This window comes from Rhinichthys klamathensis, unplaced genomic scaffold (assembly GCF_029890125.1).
Source record: "Rhinichthys klamathensis goyatoka isolate OS25496 unplaced genomic scaffold, OSU_Roscu_1.1 h1tg000254l_1, whole genome shotgun sequence".
Classification (NCBI taxonomy): Eukaryota; Metazoa; Chordata; class Actinopteri; order Cypriniformes; family Leuciscidae; genus Rhinichthys; species Rhinichthys klamathensis.
The window spans coordinates 1,684,783-1,701,037 of record NW_026606776.1 but is presented as its reverse complement, the minus strand read 5'-3'; the positions used below and the strand labels follow the sequence as shown (position 1 = coordinate 1,701,037).

At 39.1% G+C, this 16,255-nt stretch overlaps 2 protein-coding genes across 4 annotated transcripts; both read right to left on the bottom strand.

Moving 5' to 3' along the window:
* Positions 1 to 450: 450 nt before the first annotated feature.
* Positions 451 to 8,130, bottom strand: nfil3-5 (nuclear factor, interleukin 3 regulated, member 5). Of its 3 annotated transcripts, XM_056266833.1 has the most exons (3): positions 7,588 to 8,130; positions 5,890 to 5,961; positions 451 to 4,431 (listed from the first exon to the last, which is right to left on the bottom strand). In XM_056266833.1, the coding sequence occupies exon 3, from the start codon at positions 3,991 to 3,993 to the stop codon at positions 2,209 to 2,211; it is 1,785 nt and encodes a 594-aa protein (XP_056122808.1). In that variant the 5' UTR covers positions 3,994 to 4,431; positions 5,890 to 5,961; positions 7,588 to 8,130; the 3' UTR covers positions 451 to 2,208. The 3 variants fall into 3 exon arrangements, with proteins under 3 accessions (XP_056122808.1, XP_056122807.1, XP_056122809.1); XM_056266832.1 differs by lacking the exon at positions 5,890 to 5,961; XM_056266834.1 differs by lacking the exon at positions 5,890 to 5,961 and having other exon boundaries at positions 7,764 to 8,130.
* A 5,545-nt stretch (positions 8,131 to 13,675) lies between these two features.
* Positions 13,676 to 15,816, bottom strand: nfil3-3 (nuclear factor, interleukin 3 regulated, member 3). The gene is made up of 2 exons (XM_056266906.1): positions 15,545 to 15,816; positions 13,676 to 14,948 (listed from the first exon to the last, which is right to left on the bottom strand). The coding sequence occupies exon 2, from the start codon at positions 14,905 to 14,907 to the stop codon at positions 14,005 to 14,007; it is 903 nt and encodes a 300-aa protein (XP_056122881.1). The 5' UTR covers positions 14,908 to 14,948; positions 15,545 to 15,816; the 3' UTR covers positions 13,676 to 14,004.
* Positions 15,817 to 16,255: the final 439 nt, after the last annotated feature.

Sequence of the window (16,255 nt, the reverse complement as noted above, 5' to 3'; positions counted from 1 at the left end):
ACTTGGAGTATATTTTCATGACCAGTGAACAGTGTGACCAGCTACATCGTGTTCTTTTCCAATGTTGGTAATTGAATCCATTGATGCAGAGAACATGAAAGCATTTGTATATATACTTCTATTCGGTTGCAGCTCCCTGTGTGTGTGTGTGTGTGTGTCTTTGGGCTGTGACATAAGTGCTGTGACTTAGCCAGTGTTACATCATATTGGATGACTCTTGCGCCCTGCAGGAGTACAAAGTGTCCCTATGCATTTGCAAAGCTCTCATTTCAATTAGTTTATCGTGCTAGAAGGGGAAAGGAAAAGTCAAGTTGGAAGTATAAAGTCCATTTCTTATTCTTTTGGTCTGGTTTTAAATCTTGTGAAAGTGCATGTGTTGGGATTGTTTATGGAAACACTTTATTATGGGGCATTGAGGCTTGGCGAGAAATATAAACGACATTAGGCGACTTAAATTCAACATACAACATGTTTTATTTTTCTTTCCACTCCTTTAGTGTCATTCTGAGCACCTTGACAAGTACGCCCACCTCTTTTAACAAACATTTTTTCTTTTTTTTTTTTTACTTCAGTAAATACCACACAATACACCAGGGTACAGAGGTGAAATAGATGAACAGGACATGAAAATACATACTGTCTCACGTTGAGGTGAACAGACAACAGACACAAGAAATATCAACCCAAAAAGAATAATAGCATTGGAATATAAAATAAAATAAAAATACAATATTAATAATTATTATTATAGAATGCCAAAATAAACTTGATACAAACTTAAAATACTCAAAAGAGAATTTGTCTGTACACTTTTTACATAATGGCCAGTGCCAGGCACCTGTTTGGGAACAATAAACACAGATTGTATAAAATCTGATGAAAAAAATTCAGTGCAGAAGCAGCGTTCAGCTGTTGTAAATTCTACAAAGACAACTAGTAGGACTGAATTTGTGTCTAGGTAACACTTAGTTGTGTGCTGCAGCATTTTACTGTGTGTTAACTTTTATATGCAACATTTAATGGGTATGATGATGCAATGGGCTACACGCACCAAAGGAGAAACTCGTCAGTTCTGAGTAACCTCAACCGTTTCTTCTCATGAGGTAGCATGTGAGGCTTCTCTGAAGCCTGACCACAGAGGACATGACCATCTTGAGATGGCAATGATATATTTTACACTTTGTACAGTCCGCATATTAACTTGGAAGAGACCACCTTGACATTTCTGAAAGGGCTGTTACTCGAATTTGGCTAAATGTCAGGTAGTTTGCGAATTCTTTATTTTTAAAATTTTTTTAAAGGACTGCTCACAGTGACCTTTGGAGAGGGTCAATCCATCAGGCTCCTTTACACTGATACAGTATAGCAATGTACTGGACAAAATGTGATTTTCACTGGTTAGCGTTGACCTATGAATGACCAAAACACTATGAAGAGAACATTCTGGTATCTCTCAAATGATACAGTGACATAAATACGATGACTTAGAAAATATAATGGAAGCATCAGACATGAACATTAGGATTAGACTATACAGGAATTCAAACAGTAAGAAGTAGACAGTCTTTCTCCCACTTTTCTACTCTTAAAGATTGACATGTTGCCATTTTTCATAAAATGTACTGAAATATGATATGTTTAGTCATGTCACAGTATTATAATATTCCAAGTGCTTCAATAATGCTAAAGTCCAAAGGCAGAGGAGGAGAGAGACCGGCATGAATCTGTTGAGGTTTTTTCTTCTGAAATCATTAGGGAGAAAAGGACTTGAGTCCATGAAGTGTGGCGAAAACTACTTGGGTTCAGGAACTACCCATCAATTTAGCTAAGCTACAAAACATGGCAGAGATATGTAAATATTCAAAGTTGGAGTCAAAGGTTGCTATACAGAGCTTTGTAGGTTTGTTTTGATAGAGGAAAAAGATCATTAGAAAGAGCTCAATTTCCTCTTTGTAACTTTTTAAAAAGTTACAGTTAAGTGCTTATGAAAAAATGTTCGAGAACAGAGCTGCATTAAAAGTCACAGAATCGCCCTTGATAAGAAAACAGACCAAGAACACAAGTTACTTTCTTGTTGTTGTTCTGTATAAGCAATAGACTTTCATGCAATGAACTGGTACCATTTTCTTTTTTCTTTCTATAGGATGGTAAAGATGACATTTTAACAAGTCCAGTCTTAACTCATTCAAAGGATGGGATGTGCCAGTTTCAGTCACGTTTCTTGTTTCTGCTACCTCGTCCTCCTAAACTCCTCTTCCCACTTTCCTTCCATCCCTCTTCCTTCTCTCTGGAAGGAAACTGATGTGTGTAAAGTTCATCTGCTGTCTCACACTCCCCTTCCTTGCTTCCAGAGCTGCTGCCTTGCTGCTGGTTAACCTGCGCTAGCGCCAGGTAGGGGTGCTGAGGCAGAGCGGAATCAGGTGACGTTGTGGCCAGGACGTCTTGGGAGCCACCATTGGACAGTGCTCTATACTTAAGTCTAAGCTTGTGTGGCAGAGCAGTGCCTTTCATGTCACCTTGGTTGTCTCCGTACAGGTAAGAATCACTGATAACCATGGTGGGTGAGGATGCTGACTGGTGGATTGCGTGAAATCCACCAGTATCAGAGGAAGAGGATGAGGGAGATTCATCGTCAGTGGAGGCTTCTTTATCTGAGCTGCGTGGGTCTCCGTCACTAGAGGAGGTGTCCTTGCCTGAGGAGGAGTGCTCTTGGTAGAAGCCATCTGCTCTTGGGCAACCTTCATACGTTAGCTCTGGTGGCTCCTCGTTCAGAGTGCCGAGGTAGGGATTGGACCGCTGGCATACAAGGGCTTTTCCGGCCTCACTGAGCAAATCTGGGGCAAAGGAATTTGGGGTGCTGTCTTGAACCTGACTTCTGCATTGTCCTTGAACACTCAGGTCTTGTTGTTGTATGACAAACCGCCTGCTCTCCCCGGCATCCGCCTTGCCGTTAGTGAATTCATAGTTTGGTGAATCCAAAGACCTCCTGGCCAGCTGCTGCGCCACCTCCGAAAGAGTCTCTAAACCGTCAGGTCTTATTTGTAGACTGCACCCTGTTTGAGTAAAATGGGTGATTTGCCCATTCTGTTGTGTTTGGGATGCCACCTGCTGCTCCATGTCCTCAACCCTTTGGCTGTCAACAGGGTAGGAGTTGCTTCCGGAACGAAAGAGGATGACACTTCTTTGGGGTGTGGCAGATGGAGGGGCTGGGTTGTTGACGCCTTCTTGCTGCTCCATTTCTTGAGGTTGGTGAGACTCCAGTCGTCCGAGACTTTGATGGCCATTGAACATGCCATTAAGAACACTTGCCTCAAGCCTGTTAATGTCCATTCCAGAGCTCTCGTGTTTGATGTCAAAGTTTATAGGTTCAGGACTGTCCCGTGAAGATCCATCCGACATGTCGGAGAGTGATCCACGGGGGGAGTACTTGTGTAACGTTGAGTGGCGTTCACTCCTGGTCGGCTGCTCAGCCTCTGAGGAATCAGAGTTCATCATGACCTGAGAAGCACTAGAGTATCCACTGCTTGAGTAATATGGATTTCCGGAAGTTGCTCCTGTACCATTAGCTCCATTAATCGCTGCCTCACTACCATTGCTGATCTGCTGGGTCTTTTCCATGTAAGAGGCAGAGGTTATGAGTCCAAATCTCAATTTCAATTGCAGGAGCTCTGTCTTCAGCCTCACGTTTTCATCATTCAGTGCCATTACCCTGTTCTCCAGCACCATATCATTCAGCCGGCGTTTCTCCCTTGACCTCTTTGCAGCCTCGTTATTCTTGCGTCGCTTTTCCCAGTAGGATGCATCTTTTTTCTCATCCGAGATGAACTCCCGCTTCCGCCGACAGCTGGAGTTGGGTTTTGGTTTTATTAGTCGGCCTTGACGAGGAGGGCTCGCGATTCGAGGTGATGGTAAACTCTCACTGTAGTTTGAGAACGTTTCTAATGTTTCCAAGCTGGCACTGTTGTTTTGGGTGGGAAGATTTAGGCTTTCCATTGTGGTCCTATTGAGGCCAGTTTGTATAACTGGCACTCAGTGGACATTGAAATTTAATGCTTTAATACTGAAGATTATTTGTTTCTGATTGAAACTTCAAAAACAAACTTAATTGCCAGTATGCAGTCTTCAAACCTTTCAAGTGTCCAGATTGGTCAAAAAGATAAGAAAAAGATGGAAGGCAACAAAAACAACCTTCATTGGATAAGTGTGTTCCAAGGTTTTTTGTCCCAGAAAAGGGATGGTCTTCTTTTTTTGTTTAGCTTGCTTTCAGTTCTCTCAGATTTTAGACAATGTAAATTTGTTGACTTGGCAAAGCTCCTTTTTCTTGATGGGTGACGTGGTTGTATAGGCTGGGATTTCTGTTGGAGAATAAACTTGATTGTTCATCAGATCCGTCTCAGCTCAATGCTTTATCCCAGTCTCCGTTGAACAGATCTGTAAAGACAATGAAACAGGAGGTGTTTACTGAAATGTGTCCACAAGAATGAACAAAAACAACTACATCATAGAGCTAAAGGTAACAAGAATTAAAAGAGTAGGATTAGTTATTGTGAATGGTATATTATTTTGAATGTATGGAAAAGTGTTCTACTTTATTGCACTGGTGGCATTACCCCTCTTTTGTCTTTTTTACTTTGTTGTAGTTGTGTGTATGTAGTTTAACTTTAGAAGTAATTTCAATCCCTTCGCTTTACAAAATGTGATTGACTTTGATATGAGGGTTTTGTGAAGACCTTGTCTTTTCAATTTCCATTCAAATGATAAATACCATGGACAAATGTCAAATGATACATTAGCTAAATTTATTCTCATGTAATAATTCGGAAACAACCCAGTGTTCCATTTCCAATCTTGGCAGCAACTGAAATGTTCTGCTTTTCCTCTGTTCTATGGGCTCTAGAGAAATGTAGGTCAGTAGAGTAGTGTAGCACAGCGAGTAGGAGATCAGGCCGTGCTGCAGTAGGACACTTATTGTGTAAGATACTGCACTGTCACATAATCAGAGTGAGACACCTGACTTGACTGCCAGGTCTGCAGGGAACTAAAGGTGTGGAATATCCGGAATAACCCTCATTCTCTTGGCATCATTTATTAGTGATCCAAACATCATTTATTGACAATGTAACCAAGAACATTTTGTTTATTAAAAATGAGTACATGTATACAACTATCTTTTTTAATTACTTCTTATTGTGCTATTTTTTATAATACGGTTGTGTTGAGGTTTGTGCTTTATTCGAATGTATTTTTGTTACTGTGCTAAAACTATTAGGACTTTGTCCTTGATTTTTTAGCTCATCCTATTTTGCAGCTCATGGTGAGAATCTGAGTTCATGTTACATAACCACACACAGCTATTGCACCATCACTAAAACACAACTTCAAAACCCGGCATTCTCATAGTTCAACGGCAAATAGAGGAAGAGGAACAAAAAAAGTACACCACAAACAGCCCATTGTTCTCAAAAGCAAACATAGAACTTTGCCTATGCCTGTTTTGTTTATGCCTGATTGAATTTTCCCTTATCTTCAACCACACGAGAGAGTATTACTTTGTATTTCTAAATTTGTGGGTAACTTTGTCCATTGTGGTTAGGCTCACAGCATTGTGAGGACTAAGATTCCAGAAAACATGGAAGCACAAAGTATGGTCCATGCATGATAATTTTTCAGTAGGAACGTAAACGAGAGCACGGGAAGGGTGGTGGACGTTGCGTGTGTGTGTCCCACTGACCTAGAAACCGGCTGCTCCGTAAACACGGTGCGTGCGCGCACTGGGTCCAACGCTATGCTGTAAAATAGGTCAGTGGGGCGGCAACGGTGTGTGCGTCCGCGGCTGTGTGTCTGTGAGAGAGTGCGTCAGAGCAAGTGGGGAGGAATTATAGTGCCTACCAAAAATAGTGTGCTTGGGTGAGGGAGGAGTTAAGGATTCCTAATGGGGGATGAGAGAGGAATTTACCAGCACTGCAGAGGTACAGAAAAAAAAAAGCAAATACGTCATCATCAGAATATTAGATTAAAGCGGGCCATGATTCATGCCAGTGATGGATGCCAGATTGTTATCACACTTGAGGATCATTTTAGGACATGGTGAGCTCAGATACCCAAGTTACTATAAATTTAGTATCTGTTAACCTCTATTTTATGGTAGATAAGTGGATTCGGATAGTAATGGTGCTCAAAGAAAAAGAGGGGAAAAATAACCATCCTAACGATATTTTGACCACATACACATTTGTGTTATTGGTTCCCTTAGCTTGTTTACTTTTCCTCTTCCAAGAATTAAGAGTCTACATTTGAGGAAAAAGAGCTTGAGGTCCCATTAAACGGTTATGCACCGTCCCACATGGATAGTGTTTACAGCTGGAAGCCTCCCTGCATGTGTTCACCCAGTCACATGCAAGCAGAACTGTTACGCCTCTAGTCTTCCTTCCAACCTAAAAGCCAAGTAGGCCAGTGTGACTGAGTGTTTTGGCTAGACTCTTAATTACAGGGGTTAATGCTAAATTCTCAATAGCTGTCTATGAAAATTAAGTTCACAGCAAGTTGTCAGACTAGAGACTAGCTAGTCTCTAGTCTGACAAAAAACATAAACAACCTTCAGATTAGTTTATGTAGTGGTGTAAACTCACCACCTGTATGCACATCTTTTGAATGCTCTTATTTGGTTTTTGGACTGATTGCTTTGTTTTGTAAGAAGTTTGGGAGCAATGTGAGGCAGTTTCAGATTCCTGGCATTGCTGAATGGGGAGTGGTGGAATTGTTAAGGGGCATAGTCTACTTAGTATAGGAGTAGGTCATAAACCAAGCATGCAATGAGGAGTGCATCACATTTTTTTTGTCCCCACTATAGACAAATACATTATTAAACATTTGAATGGTTTGCACATTAGTATGCTTGTAAGTAACTGTCTCTCTCTTTCCCAAACCAAAAGTTTTACGTCGCCTCACATTGCACAATAACCCACATGATACGTACTCACATTACGAGAATTTGATTCACTATGGTGACGCGATTTTTGAATATCTCGCGCATCTGAAGCGGGTCTTTCTCTGCTCGACAAGAAGATCGTGCAACCCATCGCTTTATCCTGTCGGGAGATGTAAGCCGCCACGGGTTAGTTTAACAACCATATGCTTTGTAAGAAACACTTGCAACTGAAAAGCAGGGGAATGATGCCGCCGCAATGCAATGCACAGACATTAACTGACCCACAGCCACTCATGCTTTAGGATTTCGTAATGATCACCACCTCCCCCACGCCACGACCGTCTCGCCTTGACATTGAATGTGAAAATGTATGCAGTGCACAATGCGAGATAATATGTTGCTACATTACAATCTAAAATAGGCAAACATAAACAATAAAGAAAGAACCATTGAAAACCAAAAATTCGCAGTCAGCGAAGCATTTGAGAGCCATGCAGACCCTGAGTCGGTTTCCATGTGAACAATAACATGCCCTGACCACGTTGCAAGGTAAGAGCCTAGCCTACAACTGTTTAGCCTGCTACAAGCTCTGTAAAATACAATACACCCAGCACATATTATGAAATATTATATAATAAACGGAGTGCAGTTGAACTCACCTGTGTGAAATGGCGCATTCGTTTAGTTAAACGAAAGAATCCTCTTTTTGGCTATTCTTCAATAAATCGCACGTCCGCGCCTCTGTATGCCGTTTCTCGTCCCGATTCTGGTCTTTCTTCCTTTTACAACTTCAGTCTGGGCTGAAAATGTCCCGTGTGGGTCGTGATCCACTCACCGGCTTTGTGTCGATTAATGTGACTCCCTGAATGTGCTGCTATTCGCCGTCTATCTCTCCCTCCCTCTTCGTCCTTGTGTTATGTCGGAGGCTTTGCTCCAATTTTCCTCTCTTACACACACACGTACACACACACACACACACACACACACACACACTCCTCTTGTCGTCCTCGAATGTGTGTTAGTAGGTCAGCGGTTGCATAACACGGAGCTTTGGGTGCCTAGTCACGTTCTTGTTCATCATGACGATACGAAAGCCTCCTCTCCTGCCGAAATGACCGAAGAAACCGGGGGACGGAGTTGGTAAAAAAAAAAGCTCTTCTCAGGTTCCTTGTAACGACATTCACCTCATACACCGATGGCATATACAGCAGCAGCAGTGTGCAGTTGCTCCAACACGCCTCTGTGTATTCAACAGCTTCTCTAAAAGAAGGAGGTTACGAGACTGCCAATGTTGCGTAAATATTCACAATTGCATAAAAGACACTTTGGCTCAAAGAAAAGTCTGTGACTACAAACTTAATGCTAACCAAAGGAACATTAGATCTATCTATCTATCTATCTATCTATCTATCTATCTATCTATCTATCTATCTATCTATCTATCTATCTATCTATCTATCTATCTATCTATCTATCTATCTATCTATCTGTTTGGTAACTGTCTTTTAAAAAAGTAACATCATGTTTTTACAGGTATGCTAATTTAGCCATTACTAGCTTGTGCTCAAGGTCATGAGTCATGACCCTACAAAAAAAATTCGATATTTTTTTTTAGTTTTTAATAATCTGTGGTTTACTGAATAAAATCATGTATTGATTATTAAAGATTGTTCCCTACTGGCCTTACAAATTATAAGACTACAGACCAAACTTTGTATTTTTTAGTCCAATAATATGTTCTCAGGCTAAATCAGACATATTATTATTAATCTGATAATGAAATATCAGCAAATTAAAATGATAATCTAGAAGATGTATATTATTATTGTAAATGTATATTATATATGTTACTATTTTCACTGGGTTGCAAATTAGCAGTTAAAAATGTAATTGCATTTATTTTGATGGTCCACTTTAGACATTCATAAGTAACTTTGCACCTATGTCAACTAACTCTCATTAGAGTATTCGTACACTGTTGTAGACTGCTAGATTAGGGTTCAGGTTAGAATACGTTGACATAGTTGCAACGTTAGTCAGTAGAGTGTTTGTTGGGGAGCATCAAAATAAAGTGATATTAATATTAGCAGATATTAAGCAGACAGTGTACTTAATACTCTAATGACAGTTAGTTGACATGTAGTCGCAAAGTTACTTAAAGTTAGTAGAATGTCTAAAGTGGACTATCGAAATAAATTGTAACCTAAATTTTGAAAAATAGTTAAATACACCTTAGATTAAATGCACCAAATTATAAATAGTAATGAGCCTAAAATAAACACATTTTTATCCTGCTAATGAAATTGAGTTTTATTTAGTTTTAGTTCTGTATTTGATTTTCAAATACAGGACAGCTTGTTTAAGAAGGTATAGCATTCATCTTTCAAAACAGGCCACAGAGACAGTCTTAGAACAGGAAGGCAAGTTCAAGTTACATTCTTAACATTCTGTTCTTGTATGCATTTACAGACATTTGGTTATGTGTGCGCCGTGTCTGTGTAATTTTTGACATGAATGAGTAGGTCTGTTCCTGTTTTACTCTAAGTTCCTTGACCTGAACAATGATGCAGGCAACAGTAGCCAACAGTTCTCAGAAGATACTAATTATACATAAACAAATTTTTAACGTCTAAGTGGGTATTCCAACCGTTTCCTCAGTTTGAATCCTTGGATACCTGCTTAAAGGGATCGTACACCCAAAAATTAAAATTCCATCATCATTTTATTCAGCCTCAAGGTGTTCCAAACCTGTATGCATTTCTTTCTTCCGCTGAATACAAAAAAAAAAATGCTATTTTGCATTTCGAAGAATGTCGGTATCCAAACAGGTAATGGACACCATTGACTTCCGTATGGAGAAAAAAAATCTATAAAAGTCAATGGGGTCCATCAACTGTTTGGTTATCGACATTCTTCAAAATATCTTCTTTTGTGTTCAAAGGAAAAAAAGAAGTTCATAAAGGTGTGGAACAACTTGAGTGTGAGTATAGAATTAAACATTTTGGGTGAACTATCCCTTTAAGCAATCGCATCAAACACATCAGGGTAAATGAACTTGACTCAGGTCCTTTTGAGGGAAAGTTTGTTCAATTTACATTCAAATTCAAGTATGGTAATAAAATTATTTTCCCCACAAATTTGTATGTGAACCTTAAGAACGTAGTGATACAAATCAACTCAAATATATATATGTGTATTTTTACCAGTAGCACCAATATTTTAAAGCCATGCAGCTGCAACAATCTTTATAAGATGTGACCTCTTGCTCTGTCTTTCACCACGTAGAACATCCTAGTGAAGTGCTAAGATCAAGAGGGTCGTGGCAGGAGACATGCCAGTTTTAGGCCCATGCATGCGCTCCCCCTTCATCTGTTGCGGTGCTGACGGACACTAGACGCAGATTGGGGGTTTTGGCCTTGAACTTGCCTTTCCCTCCCCCTCTGCATTCTCCCCCATTCACTCACAGCTGCGTCTGCTACAGTTCCCTAGGCAACCGTTATGCTGCCTGCCTAGCAACTGGTCCCCCCCCCCACCCCCCTTCTTCCTTGCAGAGAGAGAGGGGTTGATGAGGGGTGCTGGGAGAGACAAAGAACCCAATGTGTGTTTTTCTAATGTGGATCATGGAACAGGAAGCAGCGTAGGCATCCTCTGTGGAGCTGTATTGTCTGCTTGCCGGTCCACTAGTAGATCTGAGATCCAAGGGGAGCAGATGTTAGTAGTTATGAGTCGGGGCAATATTATGAAATCCTGCCTCATTCATAAAAGCAGAACGTCTAATAAAATTACACCTCAGTGTTTTCCAATCAAGACCATCTTTATGTTGTAGATGTGCATGTTGTTTATTGGTATGTTGAAGTACATTTTAAAAACACAAATTTTATTGTCGTCATAGTCAACAGCCAACCAATATGTAAACAAAGCTTGGTAGTGCCCCCCACATGGTAACATTTAAGTGTTTTAACCCTGGTCTTCGCATGGCGGTCAAAAGCATTATTTTGTTCAATAATGTTTTTTTATTTAATATTTTGTATTTTTAGGGGATTTTATGGCACTAAATTGTATTTATGCTGTAGTTACAATCCATTTATTCACTTTTTGAGCATAGACCTGAAAATTAAATGTCCACCTTAAACTGTCGTAAATCTTGAATGCGCAGACTGATTTCTTTTCAAAGACGACACTTGGCAAATTATTGCTGAAGTAATGTAAAAATACATCATTTTACATTTATTGTAATGAAAAATGCACAAAAATACTATTTTCAATTTTATATGAAATATATATTTTCAAAAAACACATTTTAACTGCAGGAAAATCAAAGCCATACGCCAAAACAAGTTGTGTTCCCTATTTGAGCTTGATATCTCAAAAAATGAGCTTTCAGTAAGATTGTGTTTGGACCATTTAACCTTTATGAATCATGTCCATGATTTTGTGTGTGTGTGTGTGTGTGTGTGTGTGTGTGTGTGTGTGTGTGTGTGTGTGTTCACATAGTAAGTTCCAAAAGCGTTATCAGGTTTCGATACCATTCTGATGAAGTAAAAAAAAAAAATATATATATATATATATGTCCAGTCAAAAATGACCAGAGGGTTAAATTTTGTTGTTAATAATAATTTATACATAATAACAATTATTATAACTGCCTGTTAAAAAAACTAATTCATGTTTTTGTTTTTACACCTAATTTAGCCATTACTAGCCTTGTGCTCAAGGTCATGACCCTACAAGGTGTTTATTAGAACAAAAATGTAATGCTGATATTTCTACAAATTTTCCATTTTCAATAATCAGTGGTTAACTGCATAAATCATTTTAGGATTGACTATTAAATATTGTTCCCTTCTGACCTAACAAATTATGTTCTCTATATCTGACATATTATTATTAATAATATTTTCAGCTGATTAAAATGATAATCTGGAGGATTAGTAGTGTATAGGCCTGGTTTCTTGATTAAGCCAGGATTAGGCTTTAGTTAAATTAGGACGTTTAAGTAGCTTTTATAAATGTGCCTTAGAAAAAATATTTCTGTTGTCTTGAGACAAAATAATGGCACTGATATATTTTAGGATATGTCACTGCAAGTTGCTTTCAGATAAAACAGCTCAAACATGCATTTTAGTCGGGGACTAGAATGAAGCCTTGTCTGTGAAACTGGGCAATATTAGCAGTATGTTACTATTTACACCAGGGTGCACATCAGTTAATGTAAATGTAGTATTATGATTTCCATTTCACAGTTTTCAAATTGACTCTTTGATGACTTACCCCCTATTAACAAAGCTGCTTCACACATTCAATTAATAAGTTTATTCATGATAAACCTAACACAGATCAGCCCGAACATCTGCCCGAAAGCCATACGGAATACAGAGCACAATTTAGGCGGATGAGCCTGTAAACCTTCTGCTTCGATCCACTGCTGCTGGCTTGTTTCTTGTTGCATTGCTTTGCATGTTTAACATTGAGCAAAAAATGCATTCGTGAATCAATAACTTTGTCTCCCGCTGCTTAAAATGGCAACAGAAGTGCTGATGTTGACATTGAACATGTAGCTGCGATAAACTGTCTCGCAGACCGTGGAACTGTGGGAATCTCTAGAGGAAAATTAATTGTTTCTTTCTACTCACTCCTTGGTATAAGAACATGCTGAAAGTGATTTCACCATGTACAACATGTTCCTGGATCAACATTGCAATCAAACAATCAGATTTGAGGGACACATTTACAGTTTATGTCAAGACCAGTTTATGTTAAAACCATGCAGGGTTAGGTGCTTACATCATGTTATTCACCCTCTGATTCTGATTTTCATTCCCCCAATGTTTCTTTCAGCTTTGTATGTTGAAGTCACACCTTACTATGGGGAATCAATGACTTTCACTCTCACATCTTTAAATAGCCGTTTAGATGCTGACGCTGCTTTGACATTGAAGCTGTTGCTGTAATCAGCCACTTAGTCTGTTTCTGCAATGAAGACTGTTGCCCTGCTACTGAGTATATGAGGTTCATGCGAGTTAAATTAATAAATAAAAAGTATAATTTACTATATGAATGTGTACAGTTCTGCTCTGCATGATGCTTATTTAAAAAAAGAATCTTATACAAATTTAAAATAATAAAATGAAATTTATTCCTTTCTGAATAAAAGTAAAATTTTTTTTTTTTTAAGTCGGTAACACCGGTAAAGGCTACAATTTATAAATTGTATAATTACACTGTAAAAAGGAAAAAATCAAACAAACACACTTTTGAATGGTAGTGTTAACAGTATAATTTGTGTGTTTTAAAAATAGCTTCTGGACAATATTAAATAATAAAAATGCAATGTTCATGATTGCAAAAGTCTGAGCAAAACTATATGCAGTGCTTTAAAAAGTACAGTTTATTCTCTGTTGAGTCTTATAGATTATTAACATGGAGGTAAATATAGACCTTGGGTTGTAAAGAATGTGAGTTTGTAAAAAAAAAGAAGCATTTTACTTCCCTTCTTTCTGAGTAAAAAAAAAAAGACACTTTATTCATGAAACAAGATCACTTTTGATGTGTAAAATGAATGTAAAAAAAGAAAAGAAGAATCCCAAGTGAATTTAAACAAACTGAGAAAACCAAAAGTCCATAAAACAGAAATGAAATGAAAACATAACAGGTGCTGAATAGGAAAGGTACAGAAAAGGTTTCGATTTTATTGCATTGTGAAGGTTCAATGTTGAATGTAAAACAATGCACAATCCACAGTACAGGAGAAAACAGGAGAGCGTTTTACTTTCACAATATTTCTCATTTAATCCAGCACGTTATGAACATTACTGGTGCAGACAGGCGTATGAAAATTACACCAGAATGAAAAATGTCTCCGATTGCCAGCTGTTCCAGCGAACATCCAGCTGGCTTCTTATATTTGTCTGTAACAATCAGAAAAAGCAGCTTCTTTCTTTGGATTGGTCAGAAGTCAGGTGTCACAGAATCCATCTCAGTTCAACTGCTGCTTTTTGGAGCCCGGCCACTTCTTCATTCAAAGCGCTTGGCTGGAATCTAATAGCGCTGCCTTTCTAGATCTGTGAATGGAAGAGTTATTCTGATGTGCTGTTGAACAAGCTGATGGCACTGTGTGTGTGTGTCTGTGTCCAGAAACCCTCTGTCCGCTCACACCCAGATGTAGACTGAGACTGTACAACTGAGGAGAGATTTTCCACCTCAGCACCTTCAAGTCTACATGGCGTCTTGAAACGCAGTTTATGAGGAAGACCTTTCATGTTGTTCTCTTGCCATCCTGACACTAATGCATTGGCATCCACTTCTGCGATACGGCCTGGCTGTTCGTCACCTCGATAGGGTCCAATATGTTCACCTACAGCATCACCTGAGAGCTCTGGGCTCTCAATGCCTGATCCTCCAGGGATGAAGAACCCATAGTTTTGCTGTGGGGTCGACAACAGGTGTCCATGGGCAGGTTGTGGGTTAGTGTTGGGGCAGTAGCAGGGTATTGCTGGAAATGTTTGGTTATATGAACCATATGAGCAGACCTGTGCTGGTGAATCTGTGTGATCTTTGATCAAACCGAATCTGAACTTAAGTGCCAGTAGCTCAGCTTTCAGGCGTGCATTGTCCTCAAGAAGAGCCAGAACTTGGTTCTCTACCACCATGTCGCTGATGCGGCGTTTCTCACGCGAACGCTTGGCAGCTTCGTTGTTCTTTTTGCGCTTGTCCCAATAACCTTCGTCTTTTTTCACAGCAGGGATAGACTCCCGTTTGCGACGCAGTGTGATGATGCCGACGGTCTCTGCTCTGCTGGACACTGTTTCTTCTGTGAAGGATACAGCACCCTCCCGACTGACTGGATCAGTTACTTCTTTCGGGTACATCAGTCTCTGTTCTGCCCGCGTGACACTTTGGTCCCTCATGCTGTGAGTCTGGGGCTTAATGAATGTGTGAAATCTCAAGACACTCACAGGTCTTGTAATGTTGGCATTCATGAAACTCTTTTTGTTGTTGACCTGAAGACCTTTAGCTCCCCCTAGTGGTTGAGAGCAGAAATAAAATGTAGGTGTTTATGTAGGCTCACATATTACATAACTGTAGCAATGTTGCAAATTTTAAATAAAGGTATATTGTTTGTAATATGGACATTTTAACATAACCTGGTTATTCATTTATTCAGATTTTAAATTCCAATTAACAACAGCTTTTGGAGGTTGTGGCTTAAATTTCACTTTCAAATAGCCTAAATAAAAATGGAAACTTTCAAAAAAGGAACTACAGGGGGCTATAAGAAAACTTATATTTGACATGAGTGACATGAAAATCTTGATAGCATGACTCAAACAATGTTTAACAAAGTTACTTTGAAGAATATATCTGACAACTCTTGAAAGAAATGTAAAGTAGAACACGATGTTGCAAAGGCTAATCAGAGCTTGTAAGATTTAAAATTGCTAGTCATTTTAACACAAAATTGTACGCTATTGCAGAGTTTTCTTAAAAACGCGCTCACTAAAGATTCAAATGTTTTACGCGGCTTTTTACAAAGTAGGCTACGTAATAGCCTGTATTATGGACCATCGTTTACGGCCAATCACGAGCTGTCAAAATTACTTTATTATATCTGCTTACCTTCCAGTAAAAACGCTTAATGGTTTACTTTAAAATGGGAAGAAGTCAGGACTCAGGAGAAAAGCAAAGTCCTCCCTGTAGGCTAGCGAGCGCAGGAGTCTGTCTGTAACGTTACTCATCTGTAAACTGCTGCTCAAATCTCCGTTTCTCTGAAGGGTTTAGCTCGGGTCGCGGCTCGCGAGGTCAGCTGGTTTGAACTCTACGTCAGACAGAACGAACGCAACAGGCGCGCGCGCTGGATTACACACAAACAAACTGAGTGTAAAATATCTCCTTTTGAAAAGATCTTATCACAATGTTAAGGGCAGCAATATACAAATGCTCAAATGGTGGCAGTGTTTTCATTACAGTAATAATGACTTATTTTGTGTTGTTTCTTGTAAATGCCCTTTATAAGTTGGCCTAATTGCTGATGTTGAGGTTCTTTATTTTGATGTGTAGCCTAATATTTGTAACATACAGTAGGGTAGGCTATTCTATAGTCATGTTGACATACTTGGCATACAATTAATTTTTTCAATTACGCAAGAAGTTTATTACTTAATCATTTTAACGCAACAGGTTTCCTCACGTTTTTAAGTTAAGTCAACTGATTACTTTTCACAGTGCGTGCCGTGTACTGTAACCAAAAAAGTGTTTAACCATTTTTTTTAAGAAAGTTGAAATTCCTTTTGTGTGTGTGTGTGTGTGTGTGTGTGTGTTACCTGTTGA

What these genes read in the sequence shown, in the direction of transcription:
- nfil3-5 (XM_056266833.1), bottom strand. Translation starts at nt 3,993, where the DNA reads ATGGAAAGCCTAAATCTTCCCACCCAAAACAACAGTGCCAGCTTGGAA.
- nfil3-3 (XM_056266906.1), bottom strand. Translation starts at nt 14,907, where the DNA reads ATGAATGCCAACATTACAAGACCTGTGAGTGTCTTGAGATTTCACACA.